Here is a 25681-nt window from a genome sequence, read left to right on the forward strand (position 1 = left end):
GCCTGGTATCAGGACTGACCGTCTGAGACAAGGGCAAAGCCACAGATAATACCAAGTAGTAGTAATTTCCTCTACTATGAGGTAATAAAAACAAATCAATTTTCACATTTTTGGCATCAGTTTTTCTTCCATGGGGAACTGAAATTCCCAACGTGCCCTGAAAGATACCGACCTCCAGGACCTGCTTGGAGTTGTAGTTTTCTACACAAATTGTATTCTTAAAGGGGTATTCCCATCGCCAAGATCCTATCCCAATATCTAGTAGTAATATAAGTAATATCTCTGTCCATTTCCTCATGTGCAGGACCTTAGGTATCCATGGTTAGAACCACTAGGAGCTAGCTGTTACTATATCAGTGGTCGTAACCATGGATATCTAAGGTCCTATGATGCCTCCACATGAGGAAATAGACTTAGTGAATCAGAAGAACTATACTACATTTCTAATTGGAGGAATTTGCTAATATTATTATTATTACTACTACATCTACGACATATTGGGACAGGATCTAAGAGATGGGAATACCCCTTTTAATGTTAGTTCACATGGAGAGGTGAAATTCATATCAAATTTGTTTGGCGCACAGTGTTGCGGGTAAGACCACGCTCACATGTTGCAATGTTTTTAGAGAAAAAACATCACAACAAAAGAGTGCATTTAAAATAGCAGCGGGTGAAGGCAGCCTCAGGCTATGTTCACACGTTAAGAACAAAGAAATGGAGTGCTGACATCAATATCACATAAAAAACAATGTGTTTTATTAAATAAGTAAACATATATAACACACAATACATAAAACAAGGGAAGATTCCACAAAAATGCTCCTAGGGAAATTTTTGACATGGGAAAGTTATGCAAAAATTGGAGCTGTATCAATAATTACTGTATCACCCAAATGGAGTACAAAAGTTAAGGCAGTAACTTGATAAAGCATCCCGCGAAACGCGCGTCCAGGGTCTCTCCTCAGGGAACTTTTCAGCACTTGCGATCACTAATATGGGTAAGCGTGCCTAAAAGGCTGTGATTAATATATTTGCACTATGCACTTTATGTTCACCCTATGTACCTCTTTATGGTTACTGCCTTAACTTTTGTACTCCATTTGGGTGATACAGTAATTATTGATACAGCTCCAATTTTTGCATAACTTTCCCATGTCAAAAATTTCCCTAGGAGCATTTTTGTGGAATCTTCCCTTGTTTTATGTATTGTGTGTTATATATGTTTACTTATTTAATAAAACTCATTGTTTTTTATGTGATATTGAAGACAGCACTCCATTTCTTTCTTCTTAATATACACTACGGAGATTCTTCTCTTGATAGTCCTATATAATTATATTATATACAGCTATGAGATTTGTTGCTATATGTATAGCTGCGTTTGTCTTTGTGTATCAGTTAACATTATGTTCACACGTTGCGTTTTTGCAGCCTTTTTATGCCAGTTAAAAGCTGCTTTTAAGGGTATGTGCACACGCAGCGGATTTGTTCTCTGCGGATCCGCTGCAGATCCACAAGCAATGTACAGTACAATGCTAAGCAATGGGTTTTCAAAACCGCAGTGCACAGGCTGCGGACTTGCTGCGGTTTGAAATCCGCAGCATGTCAATTCTTTCTGCGGATTTTACTGCGTTTCGACACCTGTTCCATTATACTGGTGTCAAAACGCAGGGGCAAATCCGCAGGTAAAACCGCACTCCCTTCAGCCTTTTTTCCCCCATAGAAAGCAATGGATAAGTGCAAAAAAGCAGCAAAAACATAGCAAGAAACGCCATCAGTTCTTGCAGTGTTATTAGTGAAAAAAGCAGGTACAGCAGAATGTGATTTTCCCAAAATTAAACCAAAATATCTTGGTGTCCTCACCTGAGAATGGCGGTTACATTAGTACAGTTTAATCAAATTATTGATATCTCTGACCGATGTGTGAAGTTGAACAATAGCTGATCACCCCAATGCACTGCCAATGTCTTAGGTAAACTATGCCTGACCAATTCACCTCCCCCTGCTGGATTTACATTTGCAAATGTGTATTTTTTCATTAACTCATAGGAACTTTTTTGCTCAGAATAGTCACTTTTTTCAGACATAAAAATCTTTCTAAATATTTCTATCAAATTTCCCTTTTTTCCCCAAATGTTTTATGGTTTCACCTACGTCTTATATCGGTGGCCTAACACCTCGCATTGTTCATGCTTGTACGGTGGAAGCAAAGCTGAACTTTCGGATCCTTAAAAACGCCGCAAGAAAAGCAGAGTAAAAGCCAGCAAAAGGTGTTTTTTGTGTCTGCAGTTTTTTTTGCTGCCAAAACATTAGGTTTTGGCTGCAGAACAAAAAAAGTAACGTGTGAATATGCTGTAAAAATGAGAAGCCTTAAACAAGTCCAACTGAAAACCTTTGTGGTAAAACTGCATGTAATACAGGCCATATTGTGCACTTACACTTTACAGCAAGTGCTATAAACCAGCAATCCCCACCCACTGAATTCTCCATATACTTCGGTGGAGATATAACTACACATACAGGAACCTCCTCATAACATTTTATGGAGAATGTGGCTGGAAATTTGTGATTAAGGGTCAGATAATAACTGCACGTAACTGTAGGGTGGCGTCAGCATCAATGTTACTGGTGGGCCCTTAGCAGCTGAGCCTGAAGCAGTGATGTCATAATGTGGAATGTGGAACTCGATGACATCTTCTACTCTATGACATCACAATGACTGCAAAGGAGTAAAGCCTATGTAAAGCCTGACCGCAGAGCCGAGGCTGTCATTTGTGTGACTCCCTATTGGATACACAAAGCTACAGGAATACGAAGGAGAAAGAAAGCGACGACATCATGGGGATTCATGGAGGTCCCCATTGTGACCAGCGGCTGCTGGTCAAGGCTCTCTCTTCCTGCAAGTCAACTGGCTTTAGTCTTCTGACCCGATTCAAGAAATTCCAATGCAATTGCAGAGCTCAGCGGAAGGATTCTTTCCAGGCCATCAAATCTGCCACCATGACAGTGGTCAAGAGCCTCAGGTCAGTAGCTGCAAAAAGACGTAGAAACCACGTCATCAGCCAAGACAGCGGTGAAAAGAGCCCAACCTACATAGTAGGTGACACTGAGCCCACTTCTAGCATTGTAGAAAGTGGAGAGGATCTTGCCGATCCAGAATGTGCACAAGATGCACCCGAGGGGCTGCCACAAACAAGACCCCAGGACTTTACCGACCCAGAATGTGCACCCGAGGGGCTGCCACAAACAGGACCCCAGGATCTTGCAGATCCAGAATGTGCACAAGGTGCACCCGAGGGGCTGCCACAAACAGGACCTCAGGATCCTGCTGATCCAGAATGTGCACACGATGCACCCGAGAGGCTGCCACAAACAAGACCCCGGGAATTAACTGATCCAGAATGTGCACCCGAGGGGCTGCCACAAACAGGACCCCAGGACTTTACCGATCCAGATTGTGCACAATGTGTACCCGAGGGGCTGCCACAAACAAGACCCCAGGATTTTGCTGATCCAGAATGCGCACAAGGTGCACCAGAGGGGCTACCACAAACAAGACCCCAAGACAATCTGAAAAGGAAAGCATCAACCTCTGAGGACAGTCAGCCCGAGATGATGCCACCAGCCAAGAGAGCTGCTATAGAAAATATTATTGATCTACTTATAGAAGTAATTGGCTTTAGTCTTCCGACCCGATTCAGGAAATTCCAATGCAATTTCAGAGCTCTCCTGAAGGATTCCTTCCAGGCCATCAAATCTGCCACCATGACAGTGGTCAAGTGCTTCAGATTAATTGCTATAACAAGACGTAGAGACCGCGTCATCAGCCAAGACAGCGGTGAGAAGAGCCCAACCTACATAGTAGGTGATATTGAGCCCACCTCTAGCATTGCAGAAAGTGGAGAGGATTGTGCCGATCCAGAATGTGCAGAAGATGCATCCGAGGGACTGCCACAAACAAGATCCCAGGATCTTACCGATCCAGAATGTGCACAATGTGCACCCGAGGGGCTTCCACAAACAAGACCACGAGACAATCTGAAAATGAAAGCATCACCCTCCGATGACAGTCAGCCCGAGATGCTGCCACCAGACAAGAGAGCGGCTATAGAAAACGTTACTGATCTACTTATCATTATTATTATTGTTATTATTATTATTTATTTATATAGCGCCTTTAATTCCATGGTGCTGTACATGAGAAGGGGAGGAGTAACCCCGGAGATCGAGACCCCACAAGTGGAGATGCCCGATATTGGGAACCAAGAGAACAACCTGCCTCCAGAGCTCTTAACCATCCTGCAGAGCAAAGGGGAGGAAGGCTACCTGGATGACGAGGTCATCATCATGGCCCAGGACCTGCTGCAGAGACAGTTTAAGGGTTTTGATGGCCTGCAGCCCCCCTGCGCTCTTATGATACCAGGGTACAGCGTACTGCAGAATGCTGTACAAATCCACTATGATGCGGACAGGGTGCACTGGCTGACAACCTGCTATAAAAATGGCCAAATCTTTGTGGCCGACAGCTTCAACATCAGGAATCTGTCTCCATCCATCCGTCAGCAGATTAACAACATGTACAGTATAGTGGTCGACAATCCCTTGGAACATCTGAGGTTTATCGATGTGGATCAGCAGAAGAACTGGTACGACTGTGGCTTATATGCTATAGCGTTTGCCTACGAGCTTATGGCAGATGGCGGTGAACCCAGAGCTGAGTTCCAGCATCAGAAGATGAGGACTCATCTAATATCCTGCCTGCAGAACAACAGAATCAGCGGATTTCCCAAAAAGGTCAGGGAGTAACTCCATGTCTATAAACGGCATGTAGAGTGTATGACGGTCCAAGAGATCGCCCTGACCTTTAACCTCACAATGAAGATGGGGTACGGCTGGAGGTGACGGCTATCACACGTCAATGATGTGGCGGCCGCCATGTCAGGAGCAGATGAGCCGCACCTCAGGACAAGGCAGATTCCGGGCTCGGTCTCTGTCCTCATTACTTTCTGCAGTCAGATGTGATCAGAGGATCAGTGAATCTTCTGCTGCATCTGACCCGATCTACGGAACATGCTGCCATGATCCAGCACCGCCCAGGGGAAGGGCAGGCCGTCAGCCATGGTTCCCTAGAGGTTTCCTCCACTGGGGGTTTTTCCTCTCCTGAGTGCTAACGGACGACAACTCTCCGTGAGTCCAGGACCCATCACCATCATCATCATGGAAACTTCTACTTGTGATATATTGTATGAAGTGAATAAAGAATTCAATTAATATCTAGCAGCTGTGTGTCTGAGCCGTGTGTCTGAGCCTTGTATCTCTACATTGAAATTGCAGGAAAAGTTATGGAATTCTGGAAATGACAGGTGTGATATTTTTTCTGAGTTTTCCCTACAAACTGTTTGGAACATTTGGAAGAATGATTGTCTGGAGAAGAAAATATGACGCTGCCATAAGACCTGTGTTTGCCAGCAGTAAAGAGTCCACTCGTGTGTGGGGGCTTCTCATCAATGGAGGGGCTCACTCACAGTAATACCTCAACAGGGCCATGAATGAAGAATAAAATCTAAACCTCCTCCACGAGCAACTACTCCCATCATCCAGGGCAAGGTTGTGATGATGCTTTTCTCCTCCATAATGGAGACCAGGTCACATGGGAAAAGTGATAACTAAGTTGCTTTGGTGAAAAAGACATTGGCATTTTGGTTCCAAGGACGAAAACCAAAGTTTGTGTCAGTCTCAAAACTTTTGGCCATGATTGTATTTATCCATCTTAAAATAATGATAGCACTCCATTCCTGATAGCTAAAACTTCTCTCACCTTCTGCATTAATAAAACACTTTTCTCACTATTTTTTGTGCAGAAAGCAGGTAAATACGTTCCGCAAACTGATTTTTGGCATGTCTGCCCTGTTGGCCGAATTCTATAGAAACTTCCGTGCCGCTGATAAATATTTAGGAACCTGCTCTCACTTCCTTGAGCGTAAATTGGCTTATTATAGGGGGGCACAGATTTTTGGCCACGTGTAGAGTGAATATAGTACTATAGCTCAGTGGCTAGACACATAGAATTAGGAAAAGCCATTGGGCACAGGGAATGATGCTGACCTCTAGTGTTGATGTGTTGTCATTGTGGCACATAATAATTGTCTCCTCCAGTGATATGATAGAAATACCAACAAGAAGCGTGTGTCTTAAAGGTGACTATAAACATATCTAATAAAAATGATTAACATAAGAGAAGAGTAACCTAAACTTGAAGTAGAACAGTATGGAATAAAGGAATATTTTCAGCAACAGCGCCCCATGACTACAGGCGTCGTATCTTGTATTGCAATAGGTGCTAGGAGCAGTCACAGACCACTCCCGTCAGTTTATCCCCCGAAATACTGCAGTCAAACAAGATCACAGCATTCCGGAATTCGGCACAGGGCTGACAGCCCCTCTGCCTTTGGGTCAGAGACCCCGCGGCGTGACGCAGGGTCCCTATCGTTGCCATGGTGAGCGAATGTCGTTATCACGACATCTGGCTCAACAGAGCTAGGAAACTTGTTGATCATGCACAGTGCATGATCAGCAAGTCTCCCTGTTAGTGCAGCGATCAGCCTGCAAAAAATGATTGTCCCATAGTGGGACTAAGTAAAAGACTTAGGAAAAAGGTAAAAAAAAAAAAAAAAGTAAAATAATTGTAAAAATATTAAAAAAATCAAAAATAAAAAATCAATACATATTCTATCACTAAAGAAATATTTGAATGAAAAAAACAATATAAACAATAAAAGTGCACACGTGGTATCGCCACGTGCACAACGACTCGACCTATAAAACTGTCCCACTACTTAACCCCTTTAGTGAACACAAAGAAAAAACAAGGCAAAAAACAATTCTTTATCATCATACTGCCGAAAACAAAAATTGAAATAACGCGATCAGAACCTCATATTACCCACCTCAGCTGCTCCAGAACCTCATAGTATACCTCAGCTGCTGCAGGACCTCACAATATACTTCAGCTGCTGCAGAACCTCAGTACGTCTCAGCTACTGCATAATCTTATATTACACACCACAGCTGCTGCAGAATCTCATAATACACATCTCAGCTGCTGCAGAACCTCATAATACACCTCAGCTGCTACAGAACCTCATAATACACCTCGGCTGCTACAGAACCTCATAATACACAGCTCAGCTACTGCAGAACTTCAATACGTCTCAGCTGCTGCATAACCTCATTACACGCCTCAGCTGCTGCAGAACCTCATATTACCCACCTCAACTGCTGCAGAATCTCATAATACACATCTCAGCTGCAGCAGAACCTCACAATATACACATCAACTGCTGCAGAACCTCATATTACCCACCTCAAATGCTGCAGAACCTCATAATACACATCTCAGCTGCTGCAGAACCTCATATTACACACCTCAGCTGCTGTAGAACCTCATAATACATCTCAGCTACTTCAAACCTTCTTTTGGACACTGTGGTACAGTAAAGGGTGTTTTACTGGATGGAAGATATGTTTCTCCTAGCAGATTAATGTTTGGCCGGGTTTTTTCTTAAAGACGGGACCTGCGATGATGTCAGGGTCACGTGATCTGCCCATGTGATGTCTACCTCACTGGTGGGAGGGGTTAGGCCCTATGTAATGGAGGTTGGCGATTGCCACAGGTTGAGTGTGTGTTTCTGGAAGCTACAGGAACTTGTGTGGACTCAGCCTGAAACTTGTATATAGGATTCCCGTGCTGCAGGACTATGGCAGCAAGACTCGGAAGAACCCCGGGAATGGCACCTGGCGGATGCCGCAGGACCTGGCAGCCGCTTAGTTATGCCCGTCCCGTGCAAGGGGTGAGTCTGGGACCAGTGGTTCTCCAAGCTGGAGTATGAGTTTGCTTTCCCTTATGTTTTGTTAAGCTGCTGGTTACTGAGTGACATTAAAACCACTGAAATTGGACTTTATGCCTGTGTGTTGCCTCGTTACTGCCGCCCAGCTATTGCCTACCAGAGCAAATCCCTACAATTGGTGGAGAATGCGAGCAGAAGCAGTGAGGCCAGGCTGTTTTGATTTTTGATCGGTACCACAGCCTATGTCCTGGGTGAAACGAGTGGCAGATATCCAGGCGGGGAACTTTCCAGAAATAGAGGCCACGCAACAGCAACAGCAGGCTATGCAGCAGCAACAGGAGGCCATGCGGCAGCAGCAACAAGAGGCCATGTGACAGCAGGCTATGCAGCAGCAGCAGGCTATGCAGCAGCATCAGGAAACCAATCAGCTGTTGATACAGCATATCACAACAGCGCAAGCAAAAGGAGCTTACCGGGGCATCCAGGATATTCTGAAAGCGGTTTGTACAGCGATTCCTAAAATGGGAGAATCGGACGATGTGGAGGTGTATCTGGAGATGTTCGAAGGAGTCGCTGAGAGAGAGAAGCTCCCCCGGCACCATTTGGCAGGTGTCCTCGATCCGTTTCTGACCCCAGGACTGTTGAAAGCGTGTCAGGACCTACCCCCAGAGCAAAGGGCGGACTACACGGCCTTGGGATAAATGTGTTAGTGAGGGCTCAGCGGGTACACCACTTCAATCCCGCCCGGTCCCAGTATTACGACCTGTTGCACCTGTTACAAAAGTGGTTGCAGCCTGAAGTGTTATCCCCTACGGCCATACTGGACCGCATCGTGACTGATAGATTTTGGATTTTGCCCCACTCCCTCCAGACCTGGGTCGGACAGGCGTCCCCTACTGATGCCATGCAGATGATAGACCTCATAGAAAGGTATGGGGATACCAAGGAGTTACAGGGAGGGACCCCCTGAAAGGTAACAGGAAGGTTCCCTAAGTCCCCGCCCCTGGTTCGGCGAGCAGAGTCCAGGAAGGCAGCTCCCGACTTATCCGGGGAAGTAACGAGCCCCATAATCTGCTGGCGGTGCCAGGAACCAGGTCATATGAGAGCTGATTGCCCCCACCTGACTGAGCCCATGGACACCAATTTTTGTTACCGCCAGTCCCACTATGCCGAACCAATGTGTGCAATGGGCACCCTGAAGGGCCCTAATATGGAACATTTGTGTCGGGTAGAAGTGGAGGGCACCCCGGCTGTGGCCCTATTGGACTCAGGGAGTCTTGTAACCCTGGTACGAGCCAGCTGGATACACACCAGAGAGTATACGGGTCGGAAAATTGGGGTGTTGTGTATACATGGAGACTTAAAAGACTATCCCACAGCACTAGTCGTAATCAGCACGCCAGCAGGGAGGCGGTGCCACGAGGTGGGGGTGGTGGCTAATTTACATTATGAAGTGATAATTGGAAGAGACTTTCCGTTGTTTTCTGTGCTGTGGCAGTCTGTGGTACCATCCACTGAGCAACTGCCGGTACCAGAGGCAACCAGGTTACGTTCTCCAGAAGGAGGGCATGAACCTGGTGGCCTGGAGGAAGATGTGCTGGCGGTAGGAATAACCTTCCCTACGGTGGAGGAAGGGGAGAATTCTCCCCTAGAAGGATTGGCTGGAGAGGTGGAAGACTTGCCGCCGGGACCTGAGTTGTCAGACTTGAATGTATCAGGTGACAATTTTGGTACAGGGCAACTCCGAGACCTTACTTTAGCCCGGGCCAGAGAAAATGTACTGTTTGTCAATGGGGAACCCCAACAACCTGGGGTAGATACGGTGTTGCCACGCTTTGAGTTGAACCAGGATTTGTTGTACCGAGTGGAGAAAATACGTGGGGAAATGGTAGAACAATTACTGGTACCTCAGACGTATCGCAGCCTGGTAATGGATTTAGCGCATGCGCATGTACTTGGGGGACATTTGGGCCAAAAGAAGACCCTCGACCGAATCCTGCAACGATTTTACTGGCCAGGGGTTCATGAAGAACTTAAACGGTACTGTAGCTCCTGTCCAGTATGTCAGGTAACCAGTCTCCAGCCTCACTTTCGGAGCCCTTTGGTGCCTTTGCCGATTATAGAGGTGCCCTTCGAGAGAGTGGCCATGGACCTGGTGGGGCCTCTCAATAAGTCGGCAAGGGGACACCAACACATTCTGGTAGTTCTAGATTATGCTTCCCGATATCCTGAGGCCATTCCTCTGCGCCACACATCAGCTAAGCTTATAGCAAAGGAACCCATGGGTATGTTTTCACGGGTGGGAATTCCACAAGAGATTTTAACAGACCAGGGAACCCCCTTTATGTAAAAAATTATGAAGGAACTCTGCCGGTTGATAAAATGTTAAACAGTTGCGTAACTCGGTCTATCATCCCCAAACAGATGGTCTGGTAGAAAGGTTCAATAAGACCCTGAAGAGCATGTTAAAAAAGGCAGTTTCCAAAGATGGGAAGGACTGGGATCTGTTATTGCCATATTTGTTATTTGCAGTGAGGGAGGTACCTCAGGCATCTACGGGGTTCTCGCCCTTTGAACTATTGTACGACAGACATCCACGGGGCTTACTAGATATAGCCAAAGAGGCCTGGGAGAACCAACCTACTCCCCACAAAAGTGTGATAGAACATGTTGCAAAAATGCAAGAGAGAATGGAGATAATCCTACCCTTGGTCCGGGAACATATGGAGGCAGCACAACGGTCACAGAGTCGGGTCTATAATCGGGAGGCTCGGGTAAGAACCTTTAGCCCTGGGGATCGGGTTTTGGTGCTTGTGCCTACCGTAGATAGCAAATTTCTCGCAAGGTGGCAGGGACCCTACGAGATCATGGAGAAGGTGGGGCCAGTAGACTACAAGGTACACCAACCAAGACGGAGAAAGCCAGAACAGGTTTACCATATTAATTTGTTTAAACCCTGGAAAGATAGAGAGCACCTTGGTGGGGATAGTCCGCTGCCAGCGTTTCAGATGGAAAAGGCTCCGTTACCTCGGGGCGAGGCGGGAGAAGCCCAACCCGCGGTCAAAATTGCAGATACTTTGTCTCCTAAACAGGTTCAGGAGGTCCGGGAGTTCATCAGCCGAAATACAGATGTTTTTTCGGAGCTCCCTGGACGCACCTCCCTAATCTAACATGACATTGTCACAGAGCCACAGGCCAAGGTCCGACTAAAGCCATATCGGGTGCCTGAGGCCCGGCGACAAGCCATCTCAGAAGAGGTAAAAATGATGCTACAGTTAGGGGTCACAGAAGAGTCTCAGAGTGAGTGGGCCAGTCCAATAGCTCTATTACCCAAGCCTGATGGGTCTCTAAGATTCTGTAATGATTTTAGAAAACTCAATGACATTTCAAAATTTGACGCCTACCCCATGCCCCGGGTTGACGAGTTGATAGAGCGCTTTGGGCAAGCACGGTATTTTACAACTCTGGACCTCACAAAAGGTTATTGGCAGGTACCCCTAACAGAGGCGGCGAAGGGAAAGACGGCGTTTATAACACCTGAGGGGCTGTTCCAGTATAAGGTGTTAACCTTTGGGTTGCATGGCGCTCCAGCAACGTTCCAGCGGTTAATGGATATTATTCGCCGCTATGCCTCAGCCTATCTAGATTATATTATTGTGCTCAGCACCGATTGGGAAAGCCACTTAGCAAAAGTACAGGCAGTGGTAGACTCCCTGCGACAAGCAGGGCTAACTGCCAACCCAAAGAAGTGTTTCATAGGGTTGGAGGAAGCCCGCTACTTGGGTTATGTCACAGGGAGGGGAGTTCTCAAGCCCCAAGTAAACAAGGTCGAGGCAATTCAGAACTGGCCCCGTCCCCTCACAACAAAGCAGGTAAAGGCCTTTTTGGGTTTGGTGGGATATTACAGGCGATTCATTCCCAACTTTGCAACCCTGTCCGCGCCTTTAACAGATTGTTTAAAAGGGAAAAAATCTGTGATGGTCCACTGGAATGATCAGTTAGAGGAGGCCTTTACAAAATGAAAAGGGGTACTGTGTGGTACACAAGTCCAGATCACTCCAAATTTCAAAAAAGAGTTCGTGGTGCAGACTGATGCCTCTGAGATAGGCCTCGGTGCAGTGCTGTCTCAGGAAGTTAACGGGGAAGAGCATCCCGTTAGCTTCCTAAGCCGGAACCTTACCCCAGCTGAAACCCGGTACAGTATTGTAGAGAAAGAGTGCCTGGCCATCAAGTGGGCACTGGAATCGTTGCGCTACTATTTGCTGGGGAGAACATTTTGGTTGGTGACAGATCATTCCCCTCTTACGTGGATGAGTCAAGCTAAGGAGAGGAATGCCCGAGTCACCAGGTGGTTCCTGTCCCTGCAAAACTTTAAATTTTCAGTAGAACATCGTGCAGGCAGACTACAGGGGAACGCAGATGCCCTGTCCAGAGTTCACTGTATGTCATGTGTCCACCCCTCTAGGGTTGAACATAGGGGGGAGGTATGTGGTACAGTAAAGGGTGTTTTACTGGATGGAAGATATGTTTCTCCTAGCAGATTAATGTTTGGCCGGGTTTTTTCTTAAAGACGGGACCTGCGATGATGTCAGGGTCACGTGATCAGCCCATGTGATGTCTACCTCACTGGTAGGAGGGGTTAGGCCCTATGTAATGGAGGTTGGTGATTGCCACAGGGTGAGTGTGTGTTTCTGGAAGCTACAGGAACTTGTGTGGACTCAGCCTGAAACTTGTATATAGGATTCCCGTGCTGCAGGACAATCGCAGCAAGACTCGGAAGAACCCCGGGAATGTCACCTGGCGGATGCCGCAGGACCTGGCAGCCGCTTAGTTACGCCCATCCCGTGCTTTCCCTTATGTTTTGTTAAGCTGCTGGTTACTGAGTGACATTAAAACCACTGAAATTGGACTTTATGCCTGTGTGTTGCCTCGTTACTGCCGCCCAGCTATTGCCTACCAGAGCAAATCCCTACAACACACATTTGTGTAGAATATATACAGATCTGCATAGTTATTTTTTTTAGATGACAATTTGGTAAAATCTATAAATACTGTGAATACAAAGTCCTTGGTGTCACAATAAAAAATAAATAAAAATCGCTCAGATCCTTAAAAATAGAAGAATAATTATTCGTTGTCCACATCTTTGGAGTATATTGGGATGTCACCGGATAAATCCGGAGCTGATGCCACAGTCTACACGGAATGTTCTATGCCGGCTCAAACTGGACCACAGAAGAACAGGACAATCCCCTGGTGGACCCCTCTGCTGCACTTAAAGGGGTATTCCCATCGCCAAGATCCTATCCCAATATCTAGTAGTAATATAAGTAATATCTCTGTCCATTTCCTCATGTGCAGGACCTTAGGTATCAATGGTTAGAACCACTAGCTATATCTGTGGTCGTAACCATGGATATCTCCACATGAACAAAATGCAAAGTGAATGAACAAATGAGAAATCTAAATCAATTCTAAGTTTGGTGTGACCACCCATTGCCTTCTAAACAGCATCACTTCTCCTAGATATACTTTTACTCAGTTTTTGAAGTATGATACAGTAGGAGAAAGGGGCAGTTTTTGAAGTAACTTGGCAAGGATGTTGTTCCAGACATCTTGAAAAGCTAACCACAGATCTGCGGATGTAGGCTTGCACAAATCCTTCTGTCTCTTCATGTAACCCCAGACAGACTTGATGATCTTGGGACCAGTGCTCTCTGGGGGGCATTTAATCCCTTCAGGATTCCTTGTTCTTCTTTACATTGAAGATAGTTCTTAATCACATTGGCTGGATGGTTGGGGCCTTTGTCCTGCTGAAGAATACAGTGGGAGCCCATCATAATAAACGTCCTTGATGGTATTGCATAATAGAATATCTATAGTAAGTATCTGCCTGCATTTCTAAATGTTAAGGAAACCAAGAAATGGACATCGTTGAGGACAGAAGTTGCAGTGGTCCGCCAAGGAACCTTAGTGCAGATGTGAGACACACCATGCTTACTTCCCTACAAAATCAGAAGATGTCCAGCAGTGACATGAGCTCAGTACTGGTAACAACCAGTGGGATCCAGGTACATCCATCTACTGTTCAGAGAACTCTGGTCATAAGTGGTCTTCATGGAAGAATCTCAGCCCAAACTCTACCTTCAACGTGGGAACAAGGCTAATTGTCTCAACTATGAAAAATACAAATGACCTGAGGTGTAGAAAAATGGTAACAGATGCTTTAGACTGAGTCAAAATGATCATTGTATAAAGTATTATACACTTCGCATGCTTGCGAGCAGGGCCCTCACTCGTTCTGTGATAATTGAATTAAGTGTTATCCTGTAATGTCTGATATTGTATGTAACTTGTCCCCTCTGAATTGCAAAGTGCTGTGGAATATGTTGGCGCTATAGAAATATAAATGATTATTAATATTATTATTATTAAGGTGATAATCTGTTCACTTTAGGCTGCAAAACAATTTTTTTTTTAAGTAGATGACTGTGCTGCCATCTAGTGGAGAATTAGAAAACAGCTATTTATTTTTACAATTAAAAGCCTTGCGGAAAAATTTGCCTTTTGTTCATATTCTGAAGCTGAGGTTAGGCAAGACGATGCACCGATATAATGTTTGAATGGAAACAGGGAAACATTCCTAATCAGTAAATAAGAACAAATTCCCCATAATAGGTAGCTCACATCTGATGCCTATCTGCATGCTGCTGTTAAAAAGATGAAAGATAATCACATGAGGGACATTATCTGACTTGTGATATGAGCATTAGAGTGTAGTGTTAATTAGTTACCTACACTACAGAATTTGTAATAACTAGAAACAGTAGAGATGACACAAGCAGGACAAAGCTATGCTTGATGCCTTTTACTGTCAAATCAAGGATTCAAAACTGCACAAGCCTCTCAGATGCTGCATGTGGCAGAGGATTATATTCTGCCATATGCATCAACAGATAGACATTTGCATTTCCACATCACTAATCTGTCTGTAGCAGAGCTGAGATGATCTCCATTATGGAGACTGAGCAGAGTGCAGAGCTGTTGATCTCTGCTTGAAAATAGCTAACAGATAAGTTATATAAAAACACATGCAGCTATGTTTATGTAGATGGCAGTATATAAAAATAGTCTGGCAAACTAGTGTGCAGGATAATACAATGTATAGAAGCATAAGATGTATTTTAAATACAGAAGCCAGCGAGGAATGCACAGCACATGCTCAACCAAGACCTACAGCAGGAAAGATCCAATGGCAACCAGAGAATAATTAGAGCCTGGAGGAGCATTGTTATAGGGATATGTGCAAAATGGGGTTAACCAGGAGTTATATTGGCACAAATAAATAACAATACATGTAAATTATCGTAAGACCACATTGTAATTTGGGCAATAACTATTTATGAGAAGAGGACTTCCTCAATAGATCTGTATTTGAAATAACAAGACTCCTATGCAGACACTCCGTTGATTCCTTCTCTCACACACTGGAATTTTATATCCACCATCAATGAGATTTGCCCAATCCATATATATCAACTTTATATATTGCTAATTAGAAGCATTTCACAACCTGTTACTTCGTTATGATACAGTAGGAGAAAGGGGCAGTAAATCTCAATAAATAAACCCCAAAAAAAGTTTGGAGTTTTTTGTTTTTTTTAAGCATTGAGAAGAAAATCAAATATATTGACATAATTGTGTTTTATTTCGCACAGGACTACACAAAATAGAATGTCATCTTCTTTAATTTCCATAAATCTGTTTCTAAACGTTTTGTGTGTGAACTAAAATGGCAAAGTGTCTATGCCAAAATTCTAGAAATACTTATAAAACTGTTGTGTAAGGCTACATTTAGTGTAATTATCATTTTAGGTAATAAAAAAAGAGAAATGCCATAAGCCTAAAGATCTTAAGCAATTTTGAAAGAGTGCAACAGTCTCAGAAATTGGGTTTTGTTTTCTTTTTTTACATTACAACCTATCCTGACTCGATGAGAAAGGCGACTTCAGAAACGTTTTTGCGTGCTCCTTATATCAGATCCAAGAATTGTGCTCGTGTGAATTCTAGAAGGGATCCTGGACCAGAACTTGTTTGCCAGCATCAGCTTAAAGGCGGATTTCAGACAGGCTGTCACTGAAAGTTGTTCTATAAAAGTATATGATCCCTATTATACAAAAAATGGGGACAAAATAACAAACTTTCTTTTGCACTGTAAAAACTGTTGGAATCCCCGACACCCAAGAAAACATTTTTGACAATTCACAATTTTATAACGGCCTTTACATGATGATAAACTATTATCGGCCCCTTCAGTAAATCCATAAAATGAGTGTTTTACGTTGTATACTTTAACATGTACTGTAAGGTTTTAATGTAAAATCTTTGAATGTGTAAAGCAATGAAAATGAACAACTGTTAATTTGTTAAAGATACACATAATGTCATGTGTATGAAAGAATGTGGACATGATACAGTGTGGGATACACATATTATGGGAAATATGCCACTGATAGAAGGGAAGGGGTTATCATACTCTTCCTAACAAAAGAATTATTAATATAGTAATACATGGACATCTCAAATCTTCCCATCATATCTTCACTTTGGCTCTTAGAGGCGAGTCCCGAGCAGCCGTCCATATATTCTAAAAGGGCATAAAGGCATTGGGATTAGTGATGAGTGACCGTGCACGTATAAGGTGGTATTCAGCATGCTCAGGTTCTAACTGAGGGTCTTCGGCGTGCTCGAAAAATATGTTAGAGTCACCGCGGCTGCATGTGTCACTGCTTTTAGGCAGTCACAACACAAACAGGCCATCCCAGCAAGTGTTGCAGCTGTAGAACAGCTGCGAGACATGGAGCCGCGGGGACTCAAACATATTTTTCAAGCACGCCGAAGTCCCTCAGTTAGCACCCGAGCGTGCTGGATACCACCTTATCCGAGCATGTTCGCTCATCTCTAATTGGGATAATTTCTTTACGTGGATCACGGGAAGCATGGATGACAGACTGGCTCCTGCATTCTCAACATCTATGATTACTGATTTCAGAGAAAAACAGTTGGGGTCAAGGTGGCTAATCCAAGAGGTTTGTCCCCACAGACTTCTCCCCGTCCGTTCAGCTAGATAGATAGAGGGGTCTTTCCCTAAACACACACATTGGTAGAGACCTGTCAGTCTAGCGGAGCAGGTAGGGAGAAGATGGCAGGTACCTGGGTCTTGAACTTATCATGTTAATAAAAATGAGACCAAGCGCACCACTATATATAAATCCAAAGATCAAAAGGACAGGGGTGCAAAACCAGTAGTGAATAGGAGGAGCAATTCAAATAGGAAAGGCACTACTGTGGTGTGCATGCCTTTCAGTAGTGCCTTTCCTATTTGAATTAAACTTATCATGTTGTCCCGACCGCACTTACAATTATGCTTTTTCCTGAACGCTGGAGCATTTTGGGGTAAAACAAAAATGTTTAGAAAGTAGGAGCTGATCTCTGGTCCATGCTTCTCTTGTTCCATGTAAAGGAACGGTCCTATCAGGACATGCTCAGCTTTTAGGCCCTTTTAAGACATACAGACTGCTGCCTGGGACTCCCCTCTAAGAGCCAGCATGAAGAGCTGATGAGAAGCAGCATTCCCTCAGGTATTCTACCTCAAGCATCATGTTCTGTATCACTTGACAGTTCCCTCTAAGTGAATGAATAATGACCACAGCCCCCAATAGAACTACTTCCTCTATGTGATACATTAGAGAACACCAACAAGAAAATGCTTATTGACATTCAAGTTTTGCTGTGATTCTTCCAACCCGTTCCCCTCTACAGTGCTGTTAATTATTAACCATAAAAGTATCCTGCTGTCTGGCTTTACATTTAATTGATCTGAACTGAGACTGATTTCTGCTTCTGGTTCTCCAGTAGTGTAATGGACTTTTCTGACTTGTCAATGTTCCTAATAAGATTCTCGAGTCTTCTTTTGATTTTCTTTTGGTCCTCTATGGCACATCCAATAATGATGGACTGGAATTTCTGATCAATGGGTCCAGGTGGGACATCAGAAGTACAAGCAGCATACAAAGACATCAACTGTTTCTTTCCATCTTCCAAGTTGTCCATGACTTTCTTCAGAATCTCATCAATAACTAAGGTGGCTTGCTGTAGGGATGATGCTTGCTGTGGGTTTCTGATGGTTTCCACTGAGACTTCTACAGTCACTGTGCGGGTCATCAGACGTTCTGCAGTTAATGTTAGTTCTTCTCTTTCCCCTAGATAATAAATTGATATTCCAGTGAGTCAATGACATTAAATAACTGCTTAGGAGCTAGAGTTATATTGTGTTATTATGAATATTTATACTCAATAAAGAACTCCCATTTTTTTCTATAACGGCACCCCTCACCTGATTGTCAAATTTTGCACTTCTTACACATGGTGCATTTACTTCTACGTACTTCAGCCTGCAGATTGCTTCCCTTCATCTATACTTTGGTATAATTTCCATTATACTACAGTGCACGAATACACTGGAAGCTAGAGCCAAAACCTCTGCCTGCTAGGAAAACAAATTATTATTCCCTTTATCTTCTCTCAAATAAGCTAATATATTTTAAGCATACAGACAGGAGCTATACAGTCATCATTAGTAACCATCATAGGAGGTTCAGCCCCTATTCCCAATCCCTGTGGAAAACATTAGCTTGAAAGTGACCACACAGGTCGAAACGTTGCTGGTGCTGCACCTATATGAAGGATGTCATAGAAAAAAAATAACATCTCCAGAAAGGGGACATATCACCCTTACATGGAATATATTGCGTTAATTTTCACTGGGGAAATGAGAAATTATAACTGGGAAAGTGAGCTGACACTTCAACCTCCATTGAAGTAGGGGGGGTCTTGCTGTGAACAGGTAATTGCAACAAGGAATCTGATGAGAACCACACAAAAAGACTAAGATTTGAATACACAGCGGTGGAGAAGTAAAGAGGCTTCCTCTGTTCAAATGAATCAACTTCCTCTGTTCAAAGGATTGTCTTAGACTTTTTGAAACCAGTAATCAGTGATGAATACTGGGGTTTGCATTAATCCAAAGTTTATGGGAAATATATTTTTGGCGTTGTATGGCAGGGACAAATATAATGCATTCACTCATATCACCATAAGGCCATTCTAACTCCTCCAACTTAATATTGGTCTGATGGATGATGCTATTCATTCCATCCATGTCTCATCTCTAAAGAAAAGTAAAATCGCGATATGAAACATGACAGCAATAACTACCGCCTGGGACCTCCAGGGGAGAAGATATCCTGAACATAACATTGTAGAAGACCTAGCGCATCCCACAACCAGCCCCCCTATGAGCTCACCAAGGGGAGGTATGTGCAGTCCATTCAGACCAATCTGGCTTCATGCCAAATATATCCACTGCTGTCAATTTAAGGAGGCTGTACTTAAACATGCAAATTCCAGCTGAAAATGTGAGTAAGAGAGTTGTGGTGTCTCTAGATGCACATAAAGCATTTGACAGTGTGGGATGGAACTACCTGTGGTCGGTGCTGGGTCACTTTGGGTTTAGGCCAGTGTTTACCTTGTGGGTAAAATTGCTATATTCCTCTCCAACAGCCAGAATTAAAGTGAATAATACATTGTCCGGGAGTTTCCCTCTGTTTAGAGGTACGAGGCAGGGGTGTCCATTGTCCCCGTTGCTATTTACCCTGGCTGTGGAGCCATTAGCTGCCAAAATAAGATCACAGGAGGTGAAGGGGTTTGTATATGGGAAAGCAGAGGAGAAGATAGCTTTATATGCTGATGATATACTGTTATTTTTCGAAAAATCCTGGGGAAGCCTTGTGAAATGTAGTGACACTAATTGAGGTATTTGGACGGATAGTGGGGATACTCATTAACTGGGATAAGTCGTTTGTTTTGCCGATAGCTGGAGAGAGTGACTGCACCAAGGAGGTGGAACTGTACACCAAATTAAAGGTGGTCCAGCAATTTAAGTACTTAGGGATTCATATAGCTCTTCCATTGACGACATTTGAGGAGCTTAATTTAAGCCCCTTATTAAAAAGAATGTGCACTAAAATCACAGCGTGGAATAAGTTAAATTTATCGGTGGTGGGCAGAGTGAATCTCCTCAAAATGATTGTGATGCTGCAGCTGTTATATGTGTTACATAATTCCCCCATCTGGATCCCAATGAGCAGGTTCCACAGGATAAAATCACTATTTGGAGAATTAGTGTGGGGTAAGAGACAAAGTAGGGAGGTCTAGTGCTCCCTAATTCCTGGCTATACTTTCTTTCTGCATAAAGCCAACACCTCAAGGGCTGGGGGGAGGCTCTGGAAAAGGGACAGGTGCCTAGTAGTTTGGCGCACTTAATATAGATTTTGCCATTAAATATGGGATTGGAGGCGGGACTCTTCAAGAAATGGGGATCACATTACCATACCATATATCTAATACATAAGATGTGGCAGAAAATCAAGCAGATTAGGGGGTAACTCACTTTACTAGGTTTTCGCTTATCTGGGATAACATCTATTTTCAGGAGTTTAGTAAAATGAAGGGATTTGGCGAGTGGAAAGAAATGGGTTTTGGCTTGGTCTGTCAGTTGTTTTACCAAGAGAAGCTTAAATAATATGAAATGTTGCAGGAAGAATTTCAATTCCCAAGAGTAAAGCCCCCGTTACACACTGCGATATCGCTAGCAATATCGCCGTAAAGTCACCGATTTTGTGACGTTGCAGCGATATTGCTAGCGACATCGCTGTGTCTGATACTTACCTCCGACCGGCTCCCCCGCTGGTTATCGCTGATCGCGCGAGAAGCTGCTGGACCATTCCTCGTCGTCCACTTCCTGCGGCGCTTCCTGCTGTGACGATGAGCGACGCATGGAGCCGGGCGGGAGGACGCAGGATCGCCTGGTGTGACAGGTAAGTAGCGATCCCCGTCCCCTGCGATGTCGCTGGTGAGATCTGCCTGAGTGGCAGCTCACTAGCGACCACCTAGCGATTCACCAGCGATCCTGACCGCGTTATATCGCTGGTCGGGATCGCTGGTGAGTCGCTAGGTGTAACGGTACCCTAAATCTCTTTCAATATAGACAGGTTCAGCACGCATTTCAGACACAAAGCAGAAGAGAGCCTAATACAAATAGACCTCACGTTAGATTTTATACTTAAAAACAGTGGAACAAAGGGGACGATATCTGAAGTGTGGCAGGCACGGTACTGTATAAGGAATGTACATCTGACTGCAGAGTCCCCATGGATTTAATTTAGAAAGGAACTCTGTGCAGTGCCTCCCCCTCCTACTACTCCCCCCAGGTGATGCCATAATTAGGACGCCCAACTGACCAACGGGAAGAGAGGAAGGGGCGTCCGACTACACCCTCAGGGGTTAAATTCAGGTGCTAGGGCCAGGGTCTTCCTCTTCCTCCCCGGCTGATCCCTAGAAGCTTTGACTCCAGGACCTCCAGGAATCCCCTGCAGCCATGTCCGAAGTACTGACTGCGGCCCTGCGGCAGAGAGCAGCACAGGTGGGTGATCCATGGGTTATAGCCCTTTTATCTAACCTGGATGCTCACCCTCCTGTGCCCTCTCTTAATCCCCTATCGCCGCTGGCCTCCCCTTTATCTCCCGGGGTCCAATCCTCTTCCAGGCCCCAGGCTTCTCTGTCACCCCCTGCTCCAGCTCGGCCCTTACTGCATGCCGCCTCCTCATCCCTCCATGCCCTGACATCACCTGTCACCTCCTCTGGCATTACGGTGTCACCCCCCTTGCCGTCCTCTTTACAGCAGCCACCCAGCTTAACGGGCTGCTCTGGCCTCCTCTACAGACACGGTGGCAATTTCAGGCAGGCGCTCTTCCCATTCGTCGCGCCCACTAGAGCGTCTTCATGTTGGCGGTGGCTCCACCTTTTCTCACCGCCGCTCTCGGGCTGATGCTGCCGCTGCTCCAGTCCCCATTTGTTCCACGCGCCGCCTCGCGTAGGCCGCAAGCCCGGATGCCATTACTAGGCCTCGGGCGTCTAACCAAGCCCGAAGCCCCGCCCACTTCCGCCACGCGTCACTATACATCCGGTGCACCGCCCATTGTCCCGCCCACTCCCATTACCAGGCCTGACTCATCACCGCATGCACTGGAGATCCGCAATCAGGTCCCAGCTCCTGCAGCAGGCATCGCTGCACACTTCTGAATGCTACGTCCGCCAATCACCGGCCAGTGCAGCGGTCAGCCCCGTTAGCGTCGGGAGTCCCGGACATCCGACCGGCCTCCAGGTCTCGGAATCGGGAGTCCCAAAACAGGCCCTCTGGACACACTCCCCCATCCCACCAACAAATCCTGGTCACCAACGTCTCCCCTGCGGGCACAGCATTGCCGCCCGTGCGGGATGACGTGAGATCAGGTTGCAGAAGAAACAATGCTGCTGCCAAGCGCGCAGTCCAGTCCAACCCGACCGTTCAGCACGCTCTGCTGCAAAAACAGTGTGAAACAGTTAAGACAAGCACAGCACACTATACCCTGCCAACCCCCCAATGACCCAATCATGTTCGTCGCACTCCACTTCATTGGCGGATAGAATGCCATCCCCATTGCTACAGACTACACAGCCTGTACTCACCCATAGCCTTCAAAATAACCCCGTTCCACTAATTCCAGAACCTACCAACCGGCATACACCAAACCAGCATATAACCGCTAACCATCGCAGTCGTAGTTCCATATGCCACAGATATTCAACCCCCTCCTTGGAGGATTCCCACTGCCATTCTCGCTGTCCCTCTGTCGCTGTTCCCGTTACAAGCAAAGGCGCAGCTCCAACAGGAGCCGCCACAGGTCAAGCTCCTCAAGATGGCGCTCACCCTCCACATCGGGGCGGTCCGATGCATCCGAGGGTCACAGCAGGCGTTCTTGAGCATCCAGAAGACGGCGCACGAGATCTCCATCCCAGACTGCCAGCCGGAGGGTCACCTCAACACCACTTGGGGCCTCCAGCCAGATCATCGTTCAGTAAGGACCCGGAGTGCCGCTATCATCGGCAACATATCCACCACGGGCACATGACAGCCATTGGCTGCCACGTGCTCCATCAATTTGTCCACAAGCCGAGGAGATCCATCACATTGACCCAGTTCTTTATCAGAAGCAGGAGTTCCTCCACGTTCCGCTGGTCTGGGGATCTCGGAGCCATCACAGGTCACCAGCCATGAACAGGACATCGCCACCAAGAGAGCTGGGGTACCTCCATCACCAGGAGACACTCGATCAGCGACAGACAGTGGTGAGTTTTGTATAATCAGCAAGCTTAACAAAGCGCACAACGCAGAGGTAAGCAAACTGGCATCTGCCATCAGTGCGCTAGTCGACCACTTAAATCAGCCTGACCTAGAGACAAAAGAAAAAATCTGGAATAATGACTATGTAGACATATGGTCACTCTTATCAGCAGACCAACAGTCAGTGGATAAAGAAAGGAGAACTGGCGAATGGTCATATGATAGAAATAGATAGGTGAGTGTATTCACACTGAGTATATACCTTTGATAATTAACTACTACACTTAGAAGGTTGTGCTTCCCATTTTTCTCCCTATAATCCCCTCTTGTTTCATGATAGAAATAGAGGTAAAATAGCGCAGACAATGAACAACTGGATGCAGGCCTTCGCAGTCTTCGGCTGTATTATGGGTCAAAAACACCCAGAACGCTGCTCTGAGTTATTCATATACCAGGATTTAATATACAACTCCTATAAGTCTCATAGTGGTTTCGCATGGAGGCGCTATGATGAGGAGTTCCGAAGGTGACTAGCCCTGCAACCTGATCTAGGATGGGGAGTAAAAGCCACAGATGTATGGCTACGACTAATGCTTACACAAAAAATCCTCCCTTTTCATCAACCGTCACTAGTTTGTCAGCAACCGCAGGCCAGAACTCAGTGGTCGTACGGAGACCAGGGGCCTGCCTGTTATATAATGACGGAAACTGCCGCTTCCAGGCGGCATGTAGATATAGACACGACTGCTCAGCCTGCGGAGGCAGACACCCCGCTTCTAGGTGTACACGCCACGCAAGCAGAGTTGCTACGAGGCAAAACCCCAGTGAGCGTAGCCGCCATGGGTCCCTGGCTAAGCCTGTATCCCAATAAAGTAGCTGCCCAGCAATTATATGACGGTTTTAAATACGGCTATTTTATCCCCTTCAAATTTATCCGAACACCGACATCAGCAAAAAATCTAAAATCAGCTCGAGAATTCCCCGAGATTTTACATAAAAAAATCATAAAAGAGGTCGAACTCGGTAGGATGGCGGGCCCATGTAAATCATTGCCTTTCAAAAATTTCAGAATCTCGCCTTTAGGTATTGTGCCCAAAAAAGATCCCCGGTAAATATCGGCTAATACATCACCTTTCCTACCCAAAAGGCGATTTAGTCAATGACACAATACCCCCAGAAGACTCGTCGGTAACCTACGCTTCGTTTGACAGAGCAGCTGAACTTGTGCGAGCGGCAGGGCCCGGCGCCCTGCTTGCAAAATCCGACATAGAGTCAGCTTTCTGTCTATTGCCCGTGCACCCTGAATGCTTCCATTTATTGGGCTGTAAGGTGGGCCAGCTTTTTTATTTCGACATGTGCCTACCAATGGGCTGTTCCATTTCCTGTCACTATGTCGAGCTTTTCAGTACCTTCAAGATTGGGTAGTGCGTCACGAAACAGGCAGCAATTCACCAATCCACTACCTCGATGATTTTTTTGTTCGTCGGGCCTAGGGACTTCCTTCCTTTTTCAAAAATTTAAGTTTATTTCTCTGCGTTTCGGTGTCCCACTATCGCCGTAAAAAACGATCGGTTTGTGTATTGTGCTTCCTTTCCTCGGCATTGAAATTGATACCAATGAAATGATTTTTCATTTACCGGCGGATAAATTACAAAAAACACTGCAAAAAGTTAAAAGTTTCCTCAATGAAAAGAAAGTCACCCTTCAGCAAATGCAGTCCTTACTAGGTTTACTCAACTTTGCTTGTCGAGTAATGCCAGTTGGAATGGCTTTTTCGTGCAGATTATCATTAGCAACAAAGGGCAGCGACCAGCCGAGCCACAGAATCAGACTTAATCACTCACTGAAAGCGGATTTGTTGGTCTGGAAGACATTCTTGGAATCCTACAATGGGCATACATTTGTCATGTCTCAGGAAACGCTAAGCAATGCCCTAGGTCTAGTGGTGGGCGAAGATCTCACAAATGGCTTTGTCGCAATCTACAAGGACCAATGGTGCAAAAGCAGCTGGTCGGACCTATGGCCCTTAGCCACCTGGGGCCGCAACCCTGTTTTAGTGGAGGTTTTTGCTATAGTGACATCAGTCGAACTTTGGGGTGAAAATTTAAAAAATACAAACATCAGATTTTTAACCAAAAACCCGGGTACCGCTAAATGCTTGATCAGTATGTCCTCTTCATCGCCACCGGTTCTCGCACTGTTGCGCCACCTTGCACTATTATGCCTTAGACACAACATCTGGTGCCGCGCCAGAGTTACGTCTACTGTTGATAATGAGATGGTTAACTCTTTGTTGTCTTCCAATTGGCAAGCCTTCAAAGTCTTCCATCCCAGTGCAGAACCAACGGGCCTACTGTGTCCTCCCTCCCTTTGGGACACGGTGGCCAATCACTGATGCCCTTGATCCGTGCCTCAGTGACACCAGCTACCTGGCAGGTTTATGGTAAGGCATAGGAAGAGTGGTGCTCACTAACTAAAGGAAGGCCAGTCGATACGTGTGATCGGGTGAGATGTGACGTGGTGGTGGAACTCCTGAATCAGCTCAGGC

General features: G+C 45.5%; 1 protein-coding gene across 1 annotated transcript in view; it reads right to left on the reverse strand.

Moving 5' to 3' along the window:
• Nucleotides 1-15537: 15537 nt before the first annotated feature.
• Nucleotides 15538-25681, reverse strand: part of BAG2 (BAG cochaperone 2) — a 94775-nt gene continuing 84631 nt past the window's right edge. The window contains exon 3 of the mRNA XM_073569414.1: nucleotides 15538-18112. Within this exon, the coding sequence (XP_073425515.1) occupies nucleotides 17721-18112 (392 nt within the window). The 3' untranslated portion in view covers nucleotides 15538-17720. The remainder of the gene's footprint in view (nucleotides 18113-25681) is intronic.

The sequence above is a fragment of the Dendrobates tinctorius genome, unplaced genomic scaffold (assembly GCF_039654945.1).
Source record: "Dendrobates tinctorius isolate UK_male_01 unplaced genomic scaffold, ASM3965494v1 ptg000024l, whole genome shotgun sequence".
In the NCBI taxonomy this organism is placed as follows: domain Eukaryota; kingdom Metazoa; phylum Chordata; class Amphibia; order Anura; family Dendrobatidae; genus Dendrobates; species Dendrobates tinctorius.